Below are 27,410 nucleotides of genomic sequence, written 5' to 3' on the forward strand. Positions count from 1 at the left end.
CTTTAGCTTCTAACTATCTTTGTCTTTTTAACCAGTTGTTGCTGCTGAGTCAGTTTGACATCCTGGATATATCCTTCAAACACAGACTGTAGACCCCTCTGTCTGCTTCTCTCTGGAATCACTTTCATTTTTCCACAAATATGATAATATTTCTTCAGGTAGTGCAGTTAGAAAAAAAAATACTGTATCTTTACAAGGACCCAAGTATCAATATTTTTTATTGTATAAATTACTAATATTGTTAATACAAATTAAACTTTTGGCTGCCTACTAGAATAATATAATCATTTGCTTTTTCAGTCTCCTCAGAGCAGGGTAAACAGCTTGGATCTACTGGTTATAGGGAAAGGAGTCTATCACCTATTTTTAAATAGGTGAAAAAAAATTGCATGCACATGATCATTTTGATAGGAAAAGGCTATAGAGTGCTCCAACATTTTTTGTGGGCCATTGTAGAAGAGGAAGATAACTGTGGTATTACTACTTTTACTTGAGTAAAAATCTCAATACTTCTTCCACCACCAGTAAGGGAAATGAAATACAATGTTTGAGATGAAAAAATATATATATTTATATTCAAGTACAAGTAAAAATGCAGTAAAATTACAGGAAAAATAACTTTGTTACAATAAAAAAGTAAAGGCAAGGCAAGGCAGTTTTATTTATATGCACATTTCATACATCGGGGTAATTCCAAGTGCTTTACAGAGCAATAAAACATAATAAAAGATACAGATTTACAAAAAAAAAGAAAAGAGAAAAAAAGATGCAAAAGATCGAAATTAATTCTAAATGATTTACTTTTTTTTTTTTTGAAAAAAATCACCATTAAAAATAGCAAAGATAAAACGAGTTTAATGAAGCTAAAATCAATAAAAGTATTTGTATTATAAAAAAATTACAGTGCAGTGCAAGAAATGAATAAATATTTGATTTCATAAAAGGCAGCAGCAAATAGAAAAGTCTCCAACCTTGATTTAAAAGACGTGAGGGATGGTGCAGACTTCGTGTGGACTCGAGCAGCAGCATTCTGAATCAGCTGCAGCTGTCTGATTGTTTAGGGAGGCCTGTTAAGACTCCGTTACAGTAGTCAAGTCTTATGAAGATGAATGCATGGACAAGCAGATCCTGCTGAGACATGGATCCTTTTTAAGGTGATAGTAGGCCAACTTTGTTATTGTCTTAGTGTAGCTGTTGAAGTTCAGGTCTGAGTCCAAGACTTCTTGCTTGGTCTGTGGTTTTTCACATTGCCAATTGAAGCTGAGCCCTTACCTTTGATCGTTCTTCCCTGGCTCCAAACACTACCACCTCAGTTCTACCTCCCTGGATATCAATGTTGCTATGAGCAATTAACGCAGTATCTTTCATGCCAAATGAAATATGCCAATTACAGAGTTATTACATGTGAATCCACATACAACAAACATGCTTGTCATGATTTTGTAGCCATTTTTCTGACCACTTTCTTCAGCAGAAGTAGAAACAGCCATCAGGCACAGCATCATTTGAATCTCGGAACAAACTGGACAAGTGGCTTGTGATCATGGAACCAGGCTGTGATGCCGTGAGCTGAAGGGGAATTTGACTCGGCATGCAGTTGGAAGTTTGAGCGCTAATGGTTGCTTATCTCAGCTCAGTTCGAGGATATCTGGGATCAAGCGACTGCTTTTAGCTTCAAGACTGCATTGCAGAGACTTGGAAAGACCTTCAAGATGTTCTGTGACTGTGGGTAAGTAAGAAAAATGGAAAATCCCCCCAGAACCAAGCTATCTCTTTATTCTGCAGCTCATGCCTTGAACGCCAGCTGCACCTCAGAAGTGAGAACTAAAGACTGAAAAGCTGCCAGCCCCTCGTGATTGTGCGAAGCAAACAGAGCGAAAGCCTGTTTCCCAGCCGACCAATGATCAATAGCTCATATGCAGTTTGGCAGTGCCAGTTTAGATGCGTATCTGCCTGGGGCCAATGGGCACTGTCTCCACCAGCGCACTTTAATCAGAATGAGTTATTGGGATCTGTGGCTCTGAGTGAACTAAGGGGGAATGACACACACACACACACACACACACATACACACAATGCAGCTAATCAATCACTTTAATTGATCGAGTGAATAACAGAGGAGGAATGGGCTCAGAAGTCTCCAGGCGGAGATGCAGCAGTGGGTGTGTTTGGGAAGATGATGGCCACTGAATTGAACTGGCAGAGATCCATACACTGTGTGTGTGTGTGTGTGTGTGTGTGTGTGTGTGATAACAATGGTGAGTTTATGACTAAGGCAGGCCTATTCTCAGAGTCAGGGTCACTACCTTTCCTCTAGCCACCTGTAATCGTCCTTTTGTTGTCATCTTTTTCACTAAAAGGAGATTACAGTAACGGTTATAGACGTGGTCCATGGTCCAGATGGTCGCTGGTTTGATGAAAATCTGTGCAGGTAAATAAATAAGTAAGTAAGTTGATGAAAGCATCTTTCCTTTGCCATCGTCAAGGTGTCCTTGAATGAGGTACTTTAAGAAAAATGTCTAAAACTCTTCAAACTGCCAGCTGGGCCCATGTGTTGTTATGTATGTCAGTTTTTCCCTTCAGTAACTGGCATTTCCAGAAAAACAGTTGGATTTAGAAAGATAAAATTTAAAGGATTTGTATGTAACGTTTAGAGAATCCTTGTTATTAGTGACGCCTCTCTGTGAGGGCGTTAAATGAACTACAGTAAGCATCCTCCATAGACGCAAGCGAGCACCTGCATCGGCCACAACAGTGGCTTCAAACTCATTTATACTCAACGTCACATACGTATATGGAGATGGACAGACGCTTCGTTTCCACTTACGTATGTGTACGGAGATAAGGCATCCAGAAGTCCATTCATTCCTATGTGAATCTCCGTGGTATCCGATGTACCTGTGAAACTCCTCCCCTCCTGAAATTTGCCTCGAGTACGTTAAAAAAATTTAGCTTTTGCAGTGGATTTCGGAGAGTGCTAGCCTAGTTTTAACACACTGTGAATCTGAGTAATGTTATTCTACTAAAATACGATCATATATTACAGTCAGATCGTCATTATGACTCATTCAGCAGTTCATACGTCTTTTTATTTCAATATTTCACAAAACATGCCACGTACCTGGCAGGTCCTGTTTCTGTCCCGGTAATATATGTTACACATATTCAAAACTACTGGATGGCAAAGAACGGACAAAATTAGCCTCTTCCCCATTGCCACACGTAGTTTCCATCAGGTTTCTATCCATCCATAAAGAGGTGCAATTCCTTGTGTTGGACACTAGAGGCATCATCCATATATTTTCAGATGTACAGACACCAGTCACATACGTACTGTAAGTGGAAACGAAACTCTGTCGAAACTGTCCATACTTTGCGGACATTTCCTCCGTATTAGTGCTCATTTTTCTGATAGCATTCAGATACGGACGAAATGTAGCAGTACCACCGGAGATCGTTGGGGCAGTGTAGCATAGTTCAACATACAACCATAGGAGATGAAGAAGACTAAATAATGCGGAAACGGAATGATTTGGTAGGTAGAGAAAAGAATTCTCCATCCACATGCTGCAATGTATTTAATGGCCTCAGACTGCCGCTGTCAACAATGTTGCCTCTATTAAAAAAGGTACATTGTTACAAATTCCTCCAACGTCACCTCATTTGTTGTTATGTGAAACTTTTGACTCTGCCCTCCAGTGCCATCTATTGGCGGTATATATGCTATCATAAAAGACGCATGAAATTATGAGGGCAGTGACCTTTACAGCGTTTGAAATAGACTCATCCATTTTCATACGTAAAGGAAGTATAAATAATAGAATAACATCACTGGACAATTAATTACAATCATATTTAAGATGATGTTATTATCTGGATGTTCTTATATTCCATCGGAGTATTGGCTCCATGATACTAACTAGCTTGCCAATTACTTTATCAGCTGGCACTATGAAGCAACCAGCTGCAGATCCATACAGCGTAGCTTTACAGCTGGCTGGCTAGCTTAAGCTCAGGCTACAGCTCATTGGCTGCCCAGCTGGCTGTAACTTATTTTCGCTGCATAGATCGGCCGTTGGTTGCTTCGTAGCTGATAAAGTCATTTGCAAACCAGCCCTGGGAGTCTGGATGAATTAGTTTGTGTTCTCCACTTAATACAGTATTTAGTTACATTTGCTAGGTAGCAATCTATCCGCATTTGAAAACAAGCCGAAGTTTGCTATCATTAGCAAGCTAAAACCAAAATGTCAGTGTTTCCATTGGGATTTTTTTCAGCGTCGGGGGCACTGAAGAATTAGCTAGCACACCCGGCTGTACTCCCTGTCGATCAGAACCTCTGGAGATGGACCTCCAGTCAGCGGAAAATCAGTTGGAAGTGATGAATATAATGGAAACACAGCATCCATGGACTGGTGGCAAGTGCCAGTCATGTCTTGACGTTAGTTAGACGTAACATTAGCTGCTGCTGCTGCACACCGCAGCCATAGATTTGTAATACCCAGATACTGGATGCCAAGATGGCACCTCATTCATCATTTCATTTCATTTCATTTCATTTCAGTGGAGTTGCATATACCAAAAAGGTTTCTAGTGTTCCAGGTTTACTTCTGCGGTATGCGGCCTACTGAATATGTACAGTACATTTTTTTCGCTGTAATACCGTGAGGGGCAACTGGGAAAAATTGGCTGCAGGGCTGAGCAGCGTTCCTGCGGGCCTGACTGTACTGCTGTAGCGGAGCTTAAGAGAGATGTAGCACGCTGTTGGGAGAAGTTTGTCTGCATGCCAGAAATGGATTTCTTGGTTAAGCTTCATCACATTATGAGAAAACTCCTCGAAGACTCATCTTATCATTGTCCTTTACAAAGAAGTCAGTCTGCAGGCTGTTACAGGCAACTGAGAAAGTCGGGGAGGGTCTCAGTTTGTAAGTTATGTTACAATACGTCCACCTATTGTCAATACAAAATGTAGTACTTGTAAAAAGTTACATACAGAACCTTTAAATCTGTAGAGTTTAACAGCAAGAAGTGTTTCTAAGACCTGCATTTCAACAGTTATAAAGTGAGAAATGTATCATTCAGAGGCAGAGGACCATGATGCAATGCAATGTCAGGATGTTGCTGAGTAACAAGCAAGAGTCGCCTGGATAAACTCTCTCCACTGAGACCACTTAGATGGGAAATCCATAGCTGAATGCATTACCATCCCAGTGCCATGTTCACTGTTGAACGCTGATTTGGGAAATGTAGGAAATCACTAATTGAAGCAGAAGAAGAGAAGGCAGGTTGGGGGGAAATTGAGTCGACACCCAGGTGGCTAAAAGCAACATAGATGTCTGTGAGTAAATGTAAGCCAACAGGATTTTTAGCGTGTCTCCTCTTTGGATAATTGCCCAACAAGACAAAGTTTTATACTTTGTCATGGTCAAAAGTGAAACTCTGAGGAGTCTGTCCCAGTTCTATCTGAGGACACAAAATCAATTTCCACACCTTTACCTCCCTCTCTCAGACTGTCACTTAGCCACAGCAGGTTTCTGTAGAACGAGGGGGCAGAAAGGGGGGGATTTAAGAATCAGAGCTGTCATCTGGTCAACTTATTGATCTGCACAAAGCTCTAGAGACCAGGAGCTGGCTGACTGCCACACTGCTGATTGCCATCTGAGGATTTTGGGGGAGAGCCTCATGAGACCGTTTCACCATAGAAACTACTACGGGTAGACAGTTTGGCTTCAAGCCCAAGACTTAAATTTAGCAGCAATGTAAAGATTACATAACAAGTCAACCTGTTTACTGACGCTGAAAATAAATCATACAAGCATGTAAAAGTCTTCCAATACCTGAAATGGAAAACAAGCATAACAACAAAACATTATGGTTTTGCTCTGTGAGCACTTTTGTTGGTTTGTGTCCCAGCTGTCATAAATATTTTACTTTTCGCAAGAAGTACGGAGCTTCAGATTGTCTTAACGGGTACATTTGGTATTTTCCACCCTGGGACCCTATTTTCCCATGTTTGTGTGTCTAAGTGACACATGGGAACAACAAATTTTGAAACTGATACACTATTCAATGTGAAGTCGGCAGCTGAGAATCAGGGCGCAAAGTACCTACTTGAGGCATTTGGCACCATCAGTTTAGGTCCAGTAAAAGAGCTTGTTTTTGCTACTGACAGGCTCTGAAAATGACTAGTGTCTGACAACATTATGGAAAGGATCCTGACAGAGATAGACCCTTCTGTTAAAGTAAGATCCTTTTTTGTTTAACCAGAAATAGCCCTGATATCGCCATCGGCAAACACACCAGACTCCATTTAAAAAAACAGTAATTTTAGCATGTATGAAGCCAACATCTTTTCACATCTAACTGGGTGAGTTAAGGGTTTATTTAAACCAAACCAGAGTTGGTGATTGTTGGAACAGTGGAAAGATGAACCAAGATGGCTTTTATGAGCTTTATTTTGTTTCTATAGACTTTGACGAAGAGTGTTTTATGATGATAAAAACTACTGTTTTTTTAAATGGAGTCTGGTGGGTTTGGCAATAGCGATGTCTAGACTGTTTCTGGTTAAAGAAAAAGGATCTTAATCTTTAACAAAAGGTCGACCTCTGTAATCATAAGTGCTATATGAAAAGCAACTGGACTTGCTCAAGAAAGTCCAGTTGCCTTTGATATAGCACTTATGATTACCATGGCCTGGATGACTGAGACTCTTGAGCGACATGTCGACCTCTGCAGAGATTCTTTTCATAATGTTTTAGAGACTTATAACAGCAATCTGAGCCTGTCACTGGCAAAACCATACACTTTTAGTTGCCGTTAACACACATTCCAAGTGGTTACATTGTAGTTTAGTTTACTGCTCCATCAATAGTAGACCAATTTAAAAAATTGTCCCCATTAGTCACTCAAGGCAGCTTAAATCGTGGTTGCTGGTTGCAGCACTCTCACTCAGTAGTGAAAACTTATACACAACATGGGAGGATAGGCCCCAGGTTGAAAAATGCTGAGGTTACCCATTGATGTTGTTTAACACTGCATTGTTCAGTCTGTCCTTACTCAAATGTGAAGTGCCAACGAGGACAGTCACTTTAAATCTTTTAGAAGTACCACATATTGCCTGTGAGCTCACTTATGGCCCGGTTCCACCAACAAAATGGCCTTTGGCAATCACATTCATTTTACTCACTCGTGTTTCAACCAAAGGAAAACTAATAAATGGAGGTTATTACCTCTCTCGGAGATGTCTTCCGCTTCAGCTAAAAGTAGATGTGGGCTTAAACAAAAGGTGCAGAATATTTAGTTGCTAACCATGAGACATGACAGTTGTATAACACAGTTCAGGGAGGAAATTCAGCTATTTTCGATGAAGAAAGAAACGCAAAAACCACAAGCAAAAAGCTTCATACTCATTAAAAACGATCACTAAAAGGCTGCTAAAACTCTTTCTGTCAATTTTCAACCTGGACCCTATCTTGTCATATTTTTGGGGTATAAGTGTCCAGCACTGAGCGAGAGCGCTGCAGCCAGCAGCCACGAAACAGGCTGCATTGTAGCCACTGGGGCAAGTTTGCCCCATCATTTTACTTCCACTAAAAGTGCTTCTTTTTGCCACCGACAAGCTCAAATTGTTATTCTTAGTGTCTAACAACAATATGAAAAGGATCCCTACAGAGACAGATGCGTTTGTTAAATAGTAAGATCCTTGTTTAACCAGAATCAACCCTGAAATCTTCACCAAAAGCACCAGACTCCATTTAAGTAACCATATAAACAAAATAAAACTCACAGAAAACATCTCAGTCGTTCTGCTGTTCAAACATCAGCTCTGCTCCAGTTGAAATAAACCCTCAATTCACCCAGTTCAGTTTGCATATGTAAAAATGTGCTGGCTGCTTGGCTCTATACCACAGACTGTATATAAACAGTGTGTAGAGACGTTGCTTTTCTGATGTTTCACTTCCCTGCCACCCTCTCCCGATATTTTCACATCTAACTGGATGAAATAAGGGCTTATTCAAAACCTGTTCTTCCTCAATACTGAACCAATTTCAAACACTGCGGTTCCCATTAGTCACAAAAACATAAGAAAATAGGGTGCAGGTTGAAAATTATCAGTTACCCTTTAAGAATTTGATCTACCTACTGTGTTACAGGACAAGAATGAACCTTCAAGTCTAACTAGACATGGTTATGTTAGATAACAGAACCAACAGTGGTTCAACAGACCTTCAGTGATTCTTTCTAATGTAACTTCCAAGAGAAACTGATCTTCTGTCATAAATATCTCATCATGGGCTCAGAGCAGCAGAAACCTTCAGTCTGACACAGACAGGAACATGATTCACTACTGACCTCTAGTGGTCGTACAACATAATCACACCCTGTACAGATCAGGTTCAAATGATGCTTTCACATCCAGACATATAACCCAAATGATAAAAAGCCATTTTATCAAACACATAAAAAAAACACATCTTTATTTTAAGAGTACGCATGACAGCCATTTAAAAATAGCACAGCATCATCCGGTCGTCTTTTATACAAATAATTAGCATCGTGATATTAACATGATAGAACGCTGTACAACGTATGAAAATACACACATGCATTTCTGCTAACTTTAACACTGTATGAAAACCTATAAAACACGTGGGCTGGTGCAAAATTCATCAGTAAAGTAAGCATTTATCTCCTTCTCCAGCTCACCATTATCTTAAAACCTACTTTTGAAACTATCAACACAGACGGGGCTTACTAATTACTAATGAATTTAGATTTTTTTTTTTTGTAGCTTAAAGAATACCAAAACAACTGGTTTCTAAAATGTACCACTTAAAAGTCCTTATTAACAACCTCAACATAATACAAAACTTCTTAAGAACAAATGCCCACATTAAAACTCTTCTCCGTCAGGAAGTGGAATTAAAGATTTATCTCCAATAATATATAAGACAGACTGGACTACATGTATAAATATTAAACATATTAACAAATTATTTACAGGTTTGAGGGAATTTCTTCAAATATTTTCACTCAATTCAAACTGGCAAGATTTTATTTTGAAGGAAGCGACATCTCACTGAGATAAAGCTTTTTCCAAAATGTCAGTGTTGACCAATGGCAGGTTTGCAACTTCGAAAAACACCCTGAAAGATATTAAAGAATGATTAAACTGCTTGTACATTTCATTCACATTAACCACTTCATTATTTGATGCTGGTTTTATAGGTCTTTAAATATCAGACTTACTTGTGTGAGTATTTGTTTCTGATGGCTTTCAGTTTGTCGTCAGGAGGAGCTAAAAGCATCTCGTAGAGCTTTCGGACAACGGGCGCCAAATCTGACGTCTGATAGCCTGAGTGAAACTGCAGGATGGGACTCTGCAGCACAACAGAAACAAGACGGACATTTGAACACACACACACACACAAAAAGTAGCCATGTTGAATCCTTTAAGCTACAAAAGTATCATTGCCCCAAGTTTCATTCCTCAGCCTCTGCAATTTTCAATATGTTGCATAAACATCACTATTTCTAAATTGGAGCAGATTCTGGAGTCAGCCCAGGAACAAAATGAAATTACCCACCATCCCTTGTTCTACTGCTGCAATGATAACTCACATTTACATGGAAAAACAATTTGCATTTAAATTGAGAGGAGGAGGATTGTTCTCTCTGGACAGAGCTGCGGTCTGGCTCTTCATGCATGACCGAAAACACAGCCAAGTCAAACAGTTGAGGGTTTGAAATCAACCTTAACTGGCGGACAGCAGAAGTTTTCAGGAACTGTGAGCCTGTTTCCACCCGGTATTAACATGCGTCTCAGGATAACTCTGAGTGTGTCTGTTCACACCTGGCATTAGAATGTGTCTACACATCCTGGGGATCCCTCTTCCAGGACGGACAGTTGTGCAATAGATGTCATACAGAACGAACCTGGGAAAGTTGCTAATTTGATATAGGAGCTAAAAGGATCCCTCAAACTGGCGTTCTAAGAACTACGATCGCTCCTATTTCGCGTTGTACAACACAAAAAGGAGGATATTTGGAGCTATGAAAAAGTTCCTCCAGTCCAAAAAAAAACAAAAAAAAACTCCCAATGACAGGGCTAACTATTAGCAACGCATGGCTAGCATTACCCAACGATTAGTAACAGTTTAACAACAGAGTCGAGCCGTTTTAATGTCAGTGTGAACTTGGTTGGACCCTTGAACTGCTGCTCGAACCGACCATTCGCCGGGAGGGGAGTGGCTCTGGAGATGGCCTTCAACAGTGGGGAGTCAGATTAGCAAGGATGTAAACATGGTAGGCAGTCCATTAATATGGCCCAGGACACATTAACGTACACACTGCTGACAGAATGTGGCCACCTCAGATTGTGGTCTGAACATTCGGATCTCAAGACGCATTGAGGGCGCATCACGCGCATTCACACCTATACTTAGAGCTGTCCTGTTAGGACCTGATCATCCAAGTGGCAGGTTAATACCAGGTGTAAACAAGTGTTTTACTTGTGGAGCAAATAAACAGCACTCAACAGTGATATAGTCACAGGAAGTCATCAAGTTACTTCAGGATCAGAATCAGAAATACTTTATTGATCCCCGAGGGGGAATTATTTGTGTCCCAGGTTTGTATTTCTGCCTTGCTGACATAACTGCAGACATTAGGCAAATTACAAGAGATAAAGCATCCATTTGGGTTGCAACATCCATTGTAACATTCAACAAAATCATTTCTGTTATGCAACTGTGTGTTTGAATCATTGCTGGAGGGACAGACACCTGGCTAACATCAACCCCCCCGCCTCTATTTTGACATCAACTGCAATAAGGCAAGTTGCTCACTCACTTTTCTGATGGTTGCCATTGTTTGAAACAGCATTTTGGATAGAAATACTCATTTTGACATAAAAAAGTAACCAATCAAAAATGTGGCACAGCAACAAAAGTGACCCTCAGTCTGGCCAGAAAAAGTAAAAACTGCCCACAATCAGAACAGAGTTGCTGAGAACCTACCCATCCTCCGATGTCCTTGGTGACCAGCGCCAACAGCAGGCAGGCTGAGGCGAGCAGTGACCCCCTCTCGGGCACAAACTCCATCTCCATGAGACTCATCTCGCAGTAGTACCGGGCCAGAGTTAGCGTGTCCATTCCCGCGCTCACACACTGCAGAGACAGCAAACACTCAGATGAGGGGAAGCAGACCTCCAGAGACTGAAGAGCAAAGGGCTCTCTGGCTTTTTTGAGGAGGTAGGCTAAAAAAAACATTTCACCCAACACACACCTTGGCAAAGCGTCTGAGGAACCGATAGGGAATGGGGATGTTGATGTCGAAGGACAGCGCCTGTAGGATGTTGGCCTCCATGGAGATGAGCTCCTCCCTCTTATAGGCATCGTCACAAATGTAAAGAAAGTCGTCGACACAGGGCGGACTGCGCTCCTGCAAGTAAAACATGCAACAGTGTTATTTATCTTTTGGGGCAACATCATTATGGAGGAGCAGAGTGAGAGGGTTAAATCAAAATTTCATCTGAATTGTCTACGTCTCCTCACCTCAAATTTGGAGGCTATGAGCATTGCAGTGGAGCCGACGAGCTGCAGCATCTCCCTGTGGATCGGAGTCTTGGAGAGGAAGTGGTCCGCCATCTTTACTGCCAGATACAGGGTCTCGTGGTACAGCTCAAAGTTCTCCTGAACAAACATGAGAACAGAAACCAGTCAATTTGCTGCAAAAACAAATTTGACTTTACCTCTCCGCTTTACACCCTTGAGATACAACTTTCAAGGGTGCACACCAGGCGACCAGGAAAGCTCACCTGCACTTCCACCAGCCAGTCAATCAGGATTGCTCTCATCTCTGGGTTGAGGCTGGGCTGTTTGGGCATGTAGTTAGAGAGGACAAACTTCTCCTGCAGACAGTAAAACAGAAGAGAAGACCAGATGAAAAGAGAAAGATGACCTTTGCATTCAGATTTTGTCCAAAAAAATAAATAGCCTTTCCAGAAACCACAGCTACTTCAGACCCTGTGAATGTGGCACTAAATCCTTGTGGGATTGGAAACTGTGCTTTGGTTTGGCTCACCTCTCTCTGTTTGAGGTAGTCGAAGATGTCCTTTGCATACTCGGGACACATAGAACAGTCCTCAGAGTTCTCAGAGTCGATGTCAAACTCCTTTGGGATCTACAGAGATTGAGAGAATATGAATAAAGATGGAAACGACACAAGCCAGAAGCTTCTTTTGGGTTGTATAATTCTCCTCACTTCTTGTTTCCGGAGGTGTGCTGGCACTTCACGGGCAGCAGGGGGCGTAGCAGCCACCACCTCCTCCACTGGAGGTGCCACATTCTTCTGCACCTCCTCTTCATTCTCCTCTGCATCAGTCTTTTGTTTCTCAGGGAGTGTATCCTCTGAGCTCACAGATGAGGACCTGCAGCGGAAGAGGAGCAGCAAATTGTAGACATCTGCTGCTGAGGAGATAACTACAGGAGAAAGAGCAAGAACGCAAATCTGGCAGAGTGAATAATGGTTGTCTTACTTAATCAGGTTGGCCTGATTATTCGCAGACACTGAGAGGGCGCTTGTTGTCTTCACCTGCTTCTTCGCTGCTTCCTTCTTTCTCCCTGGAAGGCAGATCTGAACCTTATGAGCCTGTGAGCAAAGCCAAAGTGAGATATGGGTTATTAAATCACCCACTCATTTCCAAATAATAAATGTTAAGTAGTTTACACTTAGTGAAATAAGTTTTAAATCATCATCATTCATAGGTGATGATAACTGGGACATCAGTGCCAAAAGTCTTTTTTGGAAAACACCCAAAAACTGAAAAAGTGACTCACGTCCAAAAGCTGGAATGTCACGATTCTGGTATCAAGACACCTCTCTGCTGACGTCACAGTCGCCCAAACTGCTGCTGTGAAGCCAACAAGGTGGCAAACAAACACGGTGCTCGTTTCACACCCGGGTGGGGTGGCAGAGTGCATCAATTCACACCACAGTGGGGATCTACTGTGAGCCCAGCTATACCTCCACACCAAAACCCAGGAACAAAGTGTGTCACTCACTCATGTGCACACACAAACACAGTGAGCTCATGAGTGATTTATGAGGTGTCAGAGTGAATGATTAAAATACATAGTTCAATTAATCTGTGCTATGTCGTGTACAGGATTGTTTCTGTGCGGGAAAATCTGACAAGAAGAAATTCAGCTTCATTTGGGAACTTGCGGACACATTTAACAACATGTCAAGTACAGAGTAATGATTTGGCTTTGTGTGTACGGTGGCCAGCAGGGACACACTTTCAGAAAAAACAAATACTACTGTGGTGACACAGACTGCAACGACTGTGATTAATCCACTTGGTAGCATTGCATTTCCTCCTACTAGAGCTGGAAACTGGTACTTGATACCTATACGTCTTGTTTCCACTTACGCATGTGACTGGTATCTGTAGATCTGTAAAATATATGGATGACGCCTCTATTACTTTTAATCACACAAACTCACTTGACAATCAACACAGGCAACTGAACTGAAGGAAATAGTCTGTTAGCCAGTTAGCAGCCCGTCAGCTAAGCTAGCACACCGTCATACGGTCTCTCCAAAATCCACCGCAAAAGCTTAATTTGTGGCAAATTCTGGGCCGAAATATTACAGAGGGGAGGAGTTCAGAGATTCCCATAGGAATAAATGGACCTCTGGTTGCCTCGTCTCCATACACACACTTAAGAGGAAATGAGGTGAAAAGGTATAACCAAAATAACCCAGTACCAAGTTGTGCTGAAACTTCTCCAGTCAAACAATGCATGAATTTGAACCTTTTGTTACCCGGATCTGTTATAAAAAGTAACTGTATGTTTTCTGGCAGCCAATGAACACAAGTGTTCTTCAGTTTAATGCGACAGGTGATTGGCCCACTACCATATCAGCACAACCTACACAGTCTGAGGTGTTTGACATTGAGCTCAGGGAATCTGACATAGCTGGCAGTTCGGCGCATCAAGATGGCACCAAAATGTTCAAAAGTATGGCTATACTGCACACCTTTGTCATCTGAGGGCATTTTACACAACTAAATGCTTCCATCCAGACGATGGGGTTTGAATCAAGTTAAAAAAACGTTATCAACTGAAGTACTCCACTGGTATCAGTAGCACTTTAAGAGTACTGGTATTGGAATGTTTAAGACGGTATCCAGCCCTACCTTCTATGCATTTTCCTGCTGCTTCTTCATCTCCATTAACATGGACCAAATCAAGAACCGATAGGTCGTACATACCATCTACTCGGATGTCAACTCTCTTCTCTGTGTTGCAGTAGTTTCAGTAAAAGTAACTGTTATAACATTTAATAGCTCCAACTTAAACGTAACCTGCTTAGTTTCAGTTGCCACTGTTTGAAATACACAAAGAAATGCAACACAGTGGCACAGAAACCCCCACTGCCAACTAGTGTTTGGTTGTGTCATTGTAAAGCAACATAAGCCCTTTTAAATAGGATCTGTGCAAATTTGCAGGAAAGCCCAATCAGTCTTTTTTCAGCATTGGCAGTATAAAAATAAAATCAGGGAGTGCAGCAAAATGCCGCCTACCTACTTTTGTTTATACAGAATGTGCCTTTTTCGGGGCAATGGGGGGCGTGAGCAAGTAACAAAACGTGTAGCTCAGTGTGTGACGTAAACAGTGGCGTCGGAGGGAAGCCGCAGCTGGTCAGTCCTTCGGTGATTCTCTCGCAAGTCGGCCTGTCCTTCACTGTTCCCATCATTTGGCGGTTAATGGCCTCTTCGTTTGCGAGGAAAAGGAGGGCGCGCAATTCCTTGTCTCCTCAGTTGCTCATCTTTACAGCCAATATGACTACACTACGAGGCGGAAAATTGGGCACCTCGGATCAACTCGCCAATCCGGCTCTGTGTGTCTAAACGCTCGCAGCTTGCCGGCAAAACAGCCCAACATTCGCGAAAAATCTGGCAGTGTAAAAGGGGCTACAGACGTACCAGCACACAATATAAAAGCTCACATAGGCCACTTGCGTAGGCTATGACATGGGTGTAGAGACTACATACAATCATAAAGCAGCCTTGAGGGTGGAAGTACTCCAAGGCTTTCAACTGTTATCTTAAACCACAAATGTTGCAGGGTGACAATGACCCACACAGTGCTTCTCTCACTACCTCACATAGTGACCGCCACCAAAGTTCTGCATACACACAATATCCCACTTACTGTCCTGAAGCTGCCGTCGCTGTTGGGCCTAAAATCTGACAGACACTGCCCGACAGCCTGTCGTCAAGAGGGACGAGCAGTTAGGACAAAAAATGCACACAGTGGCAAATCATCCAGAAACTCATTCTACATTCAGAAAGCTGCTAGCCTGATATTCTCACTCTCAGATCTTAATAAATCAAACCTGGGAGGTTTATGAGAGGGACGGATTTGTCAGAATTAGATGCTACAGAGGACGACAGAGCTCTGCAGCATGCTGATGGATCTGAAAGCAACAGTATAAAGGTACTTTCCATGTCAACATCTGCTTTTAGGGTTCCCACACATTTTCATGGACAAAATTTCCATGACTTTAAGGACAAATCAAATTCTTTATAGCTGGCATACATAGTGTGACAAGCTGACAATTCTGTCTAATATCAGGCAAGCACAATGAGACTCAAAGTTAGTGTGATGTAGGGAAGCTCAGCCATCCACTTTAGAGCCAGCTGCTCAACAGCTTTGCTATGATGTCACTAAAACAAACCCAGAACACAATGGATCAGCTAACACTGTCATCACACATACTAAAATTACTATACAGTGTCGCGAGAAAGACAATTTGCTAACAAAAATGGTAGCAAATACATGGAAACGGCTGCCAAGTGTTTATGAATCTTGTTCTGAGACAAAAAGCCTTAGATCCAACTGCTTTGCAATATGTTTATGTAGCCTCTATCCTGAATTTAGATGCTGTTAACTCCACAAACCTGTAGGACAAGACTTACATTGGTGATGTCGATAAAAGCAGGCCTCTTCTTCGGGGCTCCATGGGGAGGTGAGGAGGACCTCTTCACCTGTGGGCCTTCATCCTGCAACCCAAACATAGTCAACTGAAAACACACCTATCAGTCACACATCACATGCATGCACAGACTGCAACAAGAAAAGACCCTTGGTCCTTTAAACTGCTGCCCTCCATGCTGCAACCTCGAGGAGCAGCTGCAGCAATGTCTGCTTTGTTTACAGTCTCCCACTGCACGCACGCTGGGGATTTAAACCAACACGAGTGGATATTTTACCTGGTTCTCAGTCTTTGTTGCAGTAAGTTTGGGTATCTTGCTCCCAGCTGTGGGCTTCTTCCCCCTCGTCACAGGCATGGCTGGCTCCTTTATCCTGGGCACACAATATCTGCTGCGGCTGCACTTTGATCTGCTGGATACAGAAAATGGCGGGTCGGTTTTTTAAATAAAGCACTAGCTTAACATAAGATGTAAAACCGAGCAGCTGCAGCTTCATAATAATCTTTGTGTTAGCTGGGTGGGGTTTCCACACGTGAACCTGTTCCGTGTTGACGATATCAAGCTAAAACTCGCCGAAATTATAGTTGTATCTTACCGTGTTTTATAATTCCTGCTCGTAATATTCAGTCGCTCGGTTCTGGAACAAGAAACGTCGGTTGTAGCTTCGTCAATAATCGTAAATAGTCTCAGTTTGCTGTGTTGCTTCGTTGACGAGAGCTCAAACAAAGTGGTGTAGCAGTGCGGATCCAAATCTGCTGCGCCTCGCTCTCATTGGCTGAATTTTGAGCGGGCGGACCAATCAGGAAGTCGCTACGGATGCCGTTATCAGGAAAGCGTTGGTTTTATTTCAACGGGTCCGCCCGCTTGCATTTATTAATCACTAAATCAGGAGCATTAAAACGATAACTGATTATGTAAAAAGAAAATATTGACTTAAATATTTTTATTTTATTTTGTGGTGTAATTAAAAAAGTTCAGAAAACAAATAAGGGTGAGTTTATAATAAGCCCCGCCCGCCCTGCTTCCTTGTTCTCATATCTAACGAACCCTAGAGGAGGAGCATGCAGGATTTTCAAACATCCAAACAACCAACTGCATTTTAAACCGTAGGGATTTATTGATGTTTTCCCAGATATGCATGGCAGAGGTATGACTATTTAAGGACAGACACACACGTGACATGGATTATTTATATTACTGCACGTGGTCAAACACAAGTGCACTGCCAAATAATGTTTTTCCAGTCATATTCTGTATTTAAATGCTTGTGTACATGTTTTTTAGTGTTATTTTACTGTTTATGCATACTATAAACCACCACATATCACACAATGTATATCGTTTTTAGTTTACTATGTGTAGAATAATGTCTGCATCAAACACTTAATTTCCTGCACTATAGTGAATTTTTATGCACCAATCTGTGCCCTCCCTGCATCCATTTACAGTGGGAATGGGTTTAATTTCAAATGCTTTGCCCTTATATTTTTATTGCTGGGGGCGAATGCACATGTTCTAAATATGTAGGGGATGTGTCCCTGCATACCACTCTAAATCTATGCCACTGTACTTTTACACATGCACTGTTCTGACGGTGCTCCATTTTAGTCAACCTGAAGATATTCGTGTGCTCAGTGTAGACCCACATCCAATTTGAATTAAGTAAAATAAACCATTTAAGAGAAGCCAATGCTAACTATTTGGACAATAACTGAAATCATGGTGTCTTAATTTAGGGATTTATGCAGTCAAAAAAGTGTTGTTTACAACTTAAATGACATGATATTGATCAGTGATGACAACTGAGCAAATTCCATCCGCTGATAAAGACCATGAGAGGCAGCTGAAAACTTTTAAAGCGCTAAGAAGTGGACCATGAGTTAAGAATATTTTGCAAGATCACTTGATTTTACTTGATTGGATTACTGTGATTATTATTTATGATTTTTGTGCATGGTGACATTTTTTTTACCCTGCATTAACAATCCCTCCATGGGCGTATTATGAGACAATGGGTCCCTGGGCACAGACATGCAAATGCCCCAACCACCTCCAACCACACACTGGCTGTACCTCTTTTTGTTGTTGTTGTTGTTGTTGTTTTGTGTCTCTTTTTAGGCCCTGTTTATACGACAACGATTTCTCTAAAAACGGAAAAGTCTGTCCTTTGCGTTTTAAAAAACTTCTGCGTTTATATGACGACGTTATAGAAACGATCCCCCTTCACACGGAGCTGCAAAATCTACTGGAAACACTGTAGTATGCACGCCAGGCCAATGGGTGGCAGTGTAAATGTGCAAAGCAACACCACGGCATGACGCCACGCGCCCGCACTTAAGTACCTTCCTCTACAACGCAGTGATTACAAACCAAAACAAAGAAGACACAAAGGCAAAAGCACGCACAGATAACTTTGTCTGGACGGATGACGAGGTGGAGCTGCCACAGTAGATCTACACTTTGCTGGAGAAGTGTTGATAAATTCAACAGGGTGAGCAGCACAAACAGAGCCCGGCATTGTTGTTGTGATGGTCGACTTTCTCGCGCATGCCTAGTGACTGGAACTGTAATGCACATGTGCGAAAAGTCTCAGTTTCCAGAGGAACTGTATATTGCAAGTTTACATGACAACGGAGACGGTGCCGTTTCCAAAAAATTGCACTCTGGAACCGTTTTCAAAAAGCTGCGTTTTCAGGCACCCAAAACGCTGCCGTCGTGTAAACGATCGGCCAAAACACAACTAAAGTTTAGTGTCTGTGTAGTTTCTTTGCATGTATTTGTTGCCATTTTGTGATTCTTTAAAGGTCAATTGGTGCCTCATTGAAGTGTATTTGTGTCTTTTTGGTCATTTTGTGTCTCTTTGTCGTTCCTTTACATCTTTTTGTAGTGGTTTTGTGTCTCTTTGAAGTCTTTTTCAGTCTCTTTTAGGTATACGTGTCTTCTTTGGTTGTTTTGTGTCTCTTTGTAGTTGTTTTTGTCCAATTCAATCCAGCTTTATTTCTTAAGCACCTTAAAATAGTACAATATGACACAAGTAGAAACAACAGTGATACCATAAAAGTAATAAAACAAATAAAAGCAATTTCATACAATAAAAGCAATAAAAACAAAGAGAATCAATGTCTCATACTGGGTTGAAGGCCAAGGAGTAAAGCGAGTTTTAAAGTTTTGTGTCTCATTGTAGTTCCCTTGACTTTCTTTGTTGTCGTTTTGTGTTTCTTTAGAGGTCCATTTGTGTTTCTTTAAGGTATATTTGTGTCTTGTTGGTCATTTTTGGTGTCTTCGTAGTTTTTTTTGTGTCTCTTTGTGGTCTCTTAATCCTTCGTTTGTTTCTTAATGTATGCTTGTGTAATGCTGGTCTAGCATGCAATGATTTCCCTTTAGGCCGTCACACAAGACTGAACTGACCCTTAACATGGATCTAAATGATGATGTTGAGCAATGAGCTCACTGACACACAGATAAGTATTTCCTGAACTGGAGCAGAAACAGCACACAGTGGGCCTACTGGGGCCGAACAACACCGAGTTACTGCAGCAACAGTTTGGATAATAGAGGGTCATAACATCCCATTTGTGCACCCAGAGGGCAGGTTCAGGATGGACACCCAGGGAAGCTGGCAGCTAATATCCACCCGGCTGCCAGGAGTTAGGGGGCTTCATCTTTGGTTCTTGCCTGAATAACGGGAATAGAGGCCATAAAGCGTATCTCAGTCTTGTTAGAGAAAATCTGAGATGAATTGATTTTAATCCTCCTCTGACCCGAAGAGCACCATAAATGCCATTTAGACTGATGTCATCTCTGAAGACGCCCTTTAAGTGCACTTTCAAGTCTCATTAAACTCCAAACCGACAAACATCCCTGGGTTATAGTTTGGACTTTCAGCACAGAACGGACAGGTTTGACCGAAAAGAAATCAAACAAGTTCCTGGGCCGAGTCCATTTAAACATTCACCCCACATTCACTTTATTTGAACAGGATATCTCTTAATAACACAGCTTCAAGGCCTGCGGTTCACGCAGTGCAATCTGGCATCTAATGACGCCTACGGGGAGATATCATCTCACAACGTTGCTTTTATTTCAATTCCCCTCCCTGTTGTCCTCATCCAAGACAAAAACGCCTTCATATGATTGCACTTTCTCAACAGATTGCCTGTGTCTCCAGCAGAGCTGCGAGGAATAGATTTATAAATCTTTGGATTTAGCTGAAGCTGCTAAGAAATCTGCATTGGGTGGAGTTTGGACACTTAATGGATGAAATGTATGACAGAAAATTCCACACATATGATCAGTTTTATTATCTGGCTGTTGTGCACCAAACGAACCTTAAAAGTACTGTATTTACCAGTCTGAATCTGTGATGCTTTACCTCCTCTGCATCCTCTTTTCCTCCTCCAACATTCATTTCCTCGTCTACTTCCTCTCGTGGCCATCTCTTCATCATTTTGACGCCCTGAACTGAAGAAAGGAATAATCAAGAGAAGAGGAGGTATCAGGTTTATTTATACACATTTGTCATCAGGTTCTGCAAATAGCACTTGCACACAAATACTATCCCCACCCCCAACACACACACACACACACACACACACACACACACACACACAGGAAGTGGGTGAAACTCATTTGTCAAACCATTTCCGTGTCAGCTCAGTCACACCGGAGACACCAAACAGTGAACCGTCACCCTGTTACTAACTGGTAAGCTGATCTACAGGCAGAATACGCAGCCTGATGTTTCCTGTATCTTGTCTTCATAATTTGTGGGTATGTTCACGTAACTTTTGGCTTTAATGTCATCCAATTGGCCCTCAAGATGCCTTCTGCGTCTCGACAGGTGTCACAGAGAATTAGCAGTTGGCCTTTTCATCTGCCATACCGATTAAATCTTCAAGTTCAATGAAGCGAAGCAAGTTTATTTGTTCATGGCCAGGAAATTTATAATATTGTCTCGTTTTATCTACTTTTGTAGTTCTAAATCTCTGGTCGTATCTGTCCGACTTTACTCAGGCTAATAAAGGTTAACCTGAAAATATGACAAACAACAGATGAGACACTGTGAAGATATTTTAGGTATTTTTCAGCAAAAGTGGATTCTAACTTAAATGATCCCTTGGATACAGCTGTTTCTTCGGATTTCATCACAAACACTGAAAATGAATGTGGAAGAAACCCAGCTTTAGTTAAAGGTCAACATTGCATTTCCAACAATATTTTGCAAGGCACTGACTGGCCTTTGTGCCGCTTACTGTGAGCACCATGTAGAAACTCCGTCTGGATGTAAGAGGAGACTGTTGGTGAGGTGTGTCTGTAACTGCCATCATAATCAACAGACTCTGTTTAAACAGGGTTGGGTAACGCAAGGACACCCAGGAATAAAGTAGCATTCTCGTCTCATCAATGTTAGTTTGCACATCAGGATGTCCACGTCAGACTGCTAAGAGAAAACATTCTTGGTTTCAGCTGTAATTTGTTCCACATCTGTGCTTCATTCTCTATCTTGTCCTCGTCTCTTGGCTCTGTCCATATTGAGCTCAGGCCACTGGATGAGTAATGGCAGGATAATACTGTGACACATCGTATAAATTTTGTATCGAGAGACTATCATTTGGCAAAGTTATCTTTGGTGTCGCGCAGAGCGTCATTCGCTTTGGCTGCGTGAGGAAAGAGCTTCAGGAGGAAAGAAAAACTGAGTATGTGTGATTTTGGAAACTACACAGCTACCACATGAAGTGCATCCAGCAATCTGCTTTAAACACAATTTGAGTAGCATTTTTGTTAAATAGAAATCACATATCCACTAAGTCATTCTTAGACCGGCTAAAATTAAAGCGTCATGGTGATAGTATGATGGCTATGATATGCTAACCTTGAAACTCAGGCCTTTTAAAGTAGTCATAGCAGCAGTACAGTACCAAAGAAGAAGATAAGAAGTTGTTAAAGGTGTTAAGTTCAGTTTCACATTAGTTTCTGACAGTCTGTCTCATCTCGTTCTCTAGTTTCTCTGTCAGAAAACCTGAAATACAACCTAGCCTACTTAGCAACTGTTACACAAAGGTAACATTACATCAGCAAGGTAAGGGGGGGGGGGGTTTAAATGAGCATGTTTAAAAGTTAATACATTTACTGTGTTAGCTGGACAAAGTTTTACAACTGTTACGACAAAGAAATCAACAATAGAAATGTTGCTAGCAAGTGCTAACTGCTAACAACTGCCAATTTCTGTTATCTAATGCTACAGCTAGTTAGCTAGCAACCGCAGCTAGCTAGCTACCAAATGTTAAACTGAAAATAAAACTGTTGTGACTTTGAAATAACATCCTAATTATCTCAAACATAAATTAATATATTACTTAGGTTTATCTTTTTACTCAAGCCATGTTTGGCTAACAGAGTGCTCCAAGGATGACGTTGTTCTCTAGCTCAACATGAACGTTAGCATAGCCCTGGTTCCCTCGTCAAAAATTATTTTTCTAGGCTTTTGGATTACTGCAGAAAATAAGCTTTGTGGCAGGCAAATGTTTATGATACTTACACATGTTGTTCAGGAAGGTAATCTTTACAAATTAACACCACTTTTATGATGATTTTTGGAGCGTAAATGCAATCCCTAGAAGTAAAAAGCTAACATTAGGCATTTAAACAAACTACACTATGGTCGCATGACCTGAATGTAGCCACCACAACAAGTCTGTAAAGCAACCACCTTTTAAAGGCACATAAAGGCTTTAAAATTCGTGAGTGGGGTATTTACTGATGTATTTTATTTCGTAGAACAAGACATTAAAGCGTCTTAAGCTTGTGTTAACCACAGACTTTAGTTCAGGCATCTAACCAAAAACCCATTGATTTCAACACAAGGGAACTAGGAGTGAAAAAATTCCTACTAATTCCTGGGTTTTAGGACTCATTCTTGCAGCACTCTGTTTGGGAACTATTTAAAAAGCTAAAGGCTACAGCCAAGAAATAGTCTGTCACATACCATTAAATTTCAATTGGTAGCCCGGGCTATTATTTGCCTAAATCACTGAAATGAATAGACCTATATTTGGAACAGGCCTTTAATTCCAATCACACATAACTGTTGCTCAGCAAAGATGGGAAATACAATCAAATTATTTATTTAAAACAGTATGAATATTGCTTACCAAAAACAGGCTTCAGATAATATGTCAGTTATGATCATTATTTTGACCTAGCTCTGAGAGTGATGGCACCCAAGGATTACGGCACCCATCACACCGACACAACACCACTTTATCCTGTTAAAACAATACCCACAACTTGGTTTAATTTCTATGAAAAACCCTTTTGATTCTTTTGATCTGAGGACCCTTACGGACTAAAGGTGTATGAATAACATACAGGGTATTTTAAGAATGGACACATAATTTGAGGTAGCCAACAACCTGGTTTTATACATCCGAAGAACTTCTATTAATCCACATGTAGGCACACCAGGCTAGTAACAGGGACTAGACGTTTAATTGGCACTAAGCTTTTAATTAAAGTTTTACAATAATCCTCTATAAAACTACAATGTCTTATTTTCTCTCTTTAGCTTTTTGCAATTAAACATGATATAAGGTGTTCTTAGTGAGCTTACAGAGCTCCCAGTTGGTGGGCTACCTGTTTCCCCCGGTTTCCAGTCTTTGTGCTAAGCTAAGCTAACCGGTTACTTGCAGGAGCTTTATGTTGATCTTACAGATAGGAGAGCAGCATTGATCATCTCATCTAACGCTCAGCAAGAATTTCCCAAAACACTGAACTATTTAATGAACTTATTTGGAAAGCCTTCAAGACTCCTTGAGCAGACTAAAACAGTTGGCCTAAAAAAAAGGTTTGCGAATCCATGCCCTGGAGAGCAATGATAGCTGAACGAGTTTGATGTTATTTCATATTAACGGCAATTAACACACTTGTACACTCACTTGTTTTTCGCTAGATGTGAAAACCACTCCTGCTTGCTATAACAAGCCTCGTGAAACAAAGACCATTTCAAACACCCTTGTATCTGTCCAAAGCTTTTTCTTCTCCCATTGTGTTCAAATGAATACAGATGTTTTTACGTAAGCCTCAGATAACAACGTAGCACTTTTCATGAAACATTTGCTTTGCTCCGTGTCTGTTTTCTCAACTGTAACTTGCACTTATCAAACACAGCTCCACCTCCATTAACTACAGATGCATGTTTAGAGAAAATGTCAGGTTGCTGCTGTGGCTGCCAGCACATTTTTTTCTGTGCTAATCTAATACGGAGGACTTCCTGCTTGTCACATCCTGGTTGGCTGACTGCTCATGAATATGGTGTCAGGCTGTGGTTGAGGCCTAAATCTTACTTTCCGTCTGAGGCTTCAGAGGGGACTTTCTGTTCCGTCGTGTTTTCTTCCTCTATTTTTACATCACCCCTGATGACTCTCCCTTTTAGTTCCTTATGTTTACAGTATGAGATTCCTTCAATTTGTAGCTTATCTATGTCTTCTCTAATCTGAAACAGACGAGGAATGCAGAAATATTTGTAGTGCAGAGACTAAAAAGAAAACACTGCACCTTTTAGGGGAATTATTTATGTCCAGTCTGGCTTTAACTGAACTTGTTGGCAAGCAATATTCTAATAAAAATACAAAAATGAACTAATTATAGGAACGAGGCAGTGGTTCAAAACCATCTTTGGACTCTTTCCTGTGCTTGTACTGGCCTTCACCGTATTCTTGTTGCAAAAAAAATAGGCTCCAGGAAAGGCAGGATTTCCTTCACTTTTACTAAGATTATTGCTTTATCCTTACAGGATGTGATGCAGGCAGCGAGTGCAGATACAAGGGTGCCAGAGCCCACTCCAGAAGGTCTCAAGAGAAGCCGCCTAAACATCGGGGTTCTTGAGGAGTTTGCCCAAAATATGGCCGAGAACATAATCCAGTCGTTTATAAGCCAAATGGACACGGTGGAACCCGAGGTGGATGACCGGGCGTCCAGATTCAATCAGAATCAGGAGATGTTAGCTGAAGAGTTAGCCTCAGCAGTGGTTGAGGTTGCCCTGAAGGAAGTGTGCAGAGGTCGAAATGTTCAGGATCACCATGAGGGATTAAAGATGGATGGTCGACGGGCAAAAAATCTGCTTTATATGAATGAATCTGACAGCAAGAGATCCACAGAGATGGATCCAGACAAAGACAAAGACACCCAGCCCTGTCACCCACCTCTGTCCCAGTCAGGGCTCCCCGTCGTGGGATCTCTCGACTACCCAGACGCCCCTCCAACTACTCCTCTCTTCCCTGAGCTTGAGAGGAGCAGACACAGCTTCGCCAGGAAGCTCAAAGGAGGCTTGGCAAAGGTTTTCCTGCCTTCGCCTCCTCCCCCAACCCCAAAGGACATAGAGGGGGACTCAGACGGAGGCGACCCCCAAGCGGAGTTAATGGAGCATCTGATGCACTCATTGTCCACAGATGATTTGGCAAGAGACTACTGTGAAGTAGGACCTCATATTGGGGCCAAGATGGAGGCTTTTGCGGAGGCTCTTTCATGTGACATCATTGACTGGGTCTTGAGTAATAAAAATGGAGAGCAGATGGGTGACGATCTTCATCTGTTGGCCCACAAACTGGCTGCAACCATCATCACATCTTCCCTTGATGAAGCTAAAATGCTGGTCTAGTACTTAATGTGACTAATGAGATCATATTTGTGATGACTGGCCTGTAGACAATGCACAAAAGAAGAAAAATATTGATATCCACCCACACGTTACCCTTCAGGCTGATTGCCACCGCCTGACATTCTCACTCAAGCGAGGTTTATTGGAATAATATTGTTCTGTAATCTGAAGTTGGGTTTATTTCTCAATAAAGTTCAGTTAAAGCTCATCCAGATGAAGAGTTTGATAGTGAAATATTACCTATTTACTGCAAAAACTGATCAGAGATCCAACAAAAAGACAGTTGACTCGTAGTTTAAACAAAATCTGGCACTTTTAATGACGTGTGTATCCTGGAAGCTGTATATTCTGGATGCTGGATGATGAATCTGGGGTTATGGTTTTAGTCCAAGATGGATAAAGACTGCATTGGCAGGAGACCTATGATGATTTTGAATGCAATTTTGACTGAGATCCAACTGCAATAACCATAAATGTCCTGTAGATAGCATCACAGGAGCAATGATCTTTAGCATGCGGTCAGTGAGGTTAGACTGAGTGATTATCTATCAACAAGTGGATTTAATGCAGTTTCCCACTGGGGAAAAAGTGGTTATGCTATAAATATGTATACCAGATTGTTAAAGCTGTATTTTTCTATGTGCATTGTTATCAACTTGTTGTGTTTGTCTTGATTATGCTTTATTAATCAATACCCCACCACAAACAAATGGTGCAAGACGCCGCTTCATGAGTGTGGTGCTGGAAAATTATTCGGTTATTTCCCCTTATAATAGACGTAAGAATCTTTATAGATTCAGTGATTCATTCATCCCCTGGACTGAGCTGAATAGTGGCATTTGGGATGAAGTTGTGTTTTGGCGCATTTTCATACTCACTTACTTACTGAAGTCAGATCCGAGAGAAGAGGGAGCCATGGTGCTTAACCAACACACTGATGTGATCCTGTAGAAAAAAATGTTTTCTTTCCTCGCTTTTCTTTTTTTTATTAAATTAAAGTTTGCCACTAAAATAACACACACAGTAAATGCCAAATCCACTGAATGAAAAGCATAAGTGAACCTTGGACGAGCAGTGATGAATAAAGAGTTTCATTGTTCTTAGTTACCCATTACACACACACACACTTCTAAGATTGAAGAGAATACTTTTACAATCTGGGTTACACAGTGACTAATGTTTGCTCTCTTGTGTTTGCATGTGTGCATGAACTTGCAAACACAAAAGCACCTTTCTCTCACTCTCAAACACAGATGAGTTGGAGGAAAAACAAAATCAGTGAGTGCACACTAATGAAGTTTTACAAATGCAACACTAAATCTAAACTTTCTAGGACAAACTCACAAAAGAATCCAATGGCTTTTAGTGATCACTAAACCTGCACAAACAAGACAAAAAGTAACCGTGTAATTCCTGCAAAGGGTAAAATGCACCTAACTACGCTGCCAAACAAATGGTGTCTCTGTGCTCCCGAGCTTTTTGCATGTATATGAATAAGGCAATGTCAATACGTTTGGCACTAAATTAGACCTCTCTCTATGCATCGCTGCAAAAAAGGCCCTTTCACAAAGGTAAGTGCTAAAGCCACTCGCAGATAAGCCGGATTTACACTTGTGCATCAGCTCTATGCAGACTCTACTCAGTGGCCTACGCACGTGGCCTACGCAATTGTCAGCATTTATACTTGTGCGGTGGTGTCTGTGTCACTCTGCAGTTACACCTCCAAAACATTAGTTGGCGACAGGGTTTCTG

General features: G+C 41.4%; 2 protein-coding genes across 4 annotated transcripts; one reads left to right on the forward strand and one right to left on the reverse strand.

The window, feature by feature from the left end:
- Positions 1–8,443: 8,443 nt before the first annotated feature.
- On the reverse strand, positions 8,444–16,753 carry ccnb3 (cyclin B3). 2 transcript variants are annotated; one of them, XM_050066561.1, is made up of 12 exons: positions 16,599–16,753; positions 16,283–16,412; positions 15,989–16,072; positions 12,536–12,648; positions 12,262–12,427; positions 12,082–12,180; positions 11,816–11,908; positions 11,553–11,690; positions 11,284–11,439; positions 11,016–11,165; positions 9,247–9,377; positions 8,444–9,143 (listed from the first exon to the last, which is right to left on the reverse strand). In XM_050066561.1, exons 2-12 carry the CDS (start codon positions 16,358–16,360, stop codon positions 9,074–9,076), a joined length of 1,278 nt encoding a protein of 425 aa, XP_049922518.1. In that variant the 5' UTR covers positions 16,361–16,412; positions 16,599–16,753; the 3' UTR covers positions 8,444–9,073. The 2 variants fall into 2 exon arrangements, with proteins under 2 accessions (XP_049922518.1, XP_049922517.1); XM_050066560.1 differs by having other exon boundaries at positions 16,283–16,415.
- A 3,899-nt stretch (positions 16,754–20,652) lies between these two features.
- si:dkey-171c9.3 (uncharacterized) lies at positions 20,653–26,642 on the forward strand. Of its 2 annotated transcripts, none has more exons than XM_050066567.1 (2): positions 20,653–20,707; positions 24,795–26,639. In XM_050066567.1, the coding sequence occupies exon 2, from the start codon at positions 24,801–24,803 to the stop codon at positions 25,656–25,658; it is 858 nt and encodes a 285-aa protein (XP_049922524.1). In that variant the 5' UTR covers positions 20,653–20,707; positions 24,795–24,800; the 3' UTR covers positions 25,659–26,639. The 2 variants fall into 2 exon arrangements, with proteins under 2 accessions (XP_049922524.1, XP_049922523.1); XM_050066566.1 differs by having other exon boundaries at positions 20,679–20,773; positions 24,795–26,642.
- The last annotated feature ends 768 nt before the right edge of the window (positions 26,643–27,410 follow it).

This window comes from Epinephelus moara, chromosome 17 (assembly GCF_006386435.1).
Source record: "Epinephelus moara isolate mb chromosome 17, YSFRI_EMoa_1.0, whole genome shotgun sequence".
In the NCBI taxonomy this organism is placed as follows: domain Eukaryota; kingdom Metazoa; phylum Chordata; class Actinopteri; order Perciformes; family Serranidae; genus Epinephelus; species Epinephelus moara.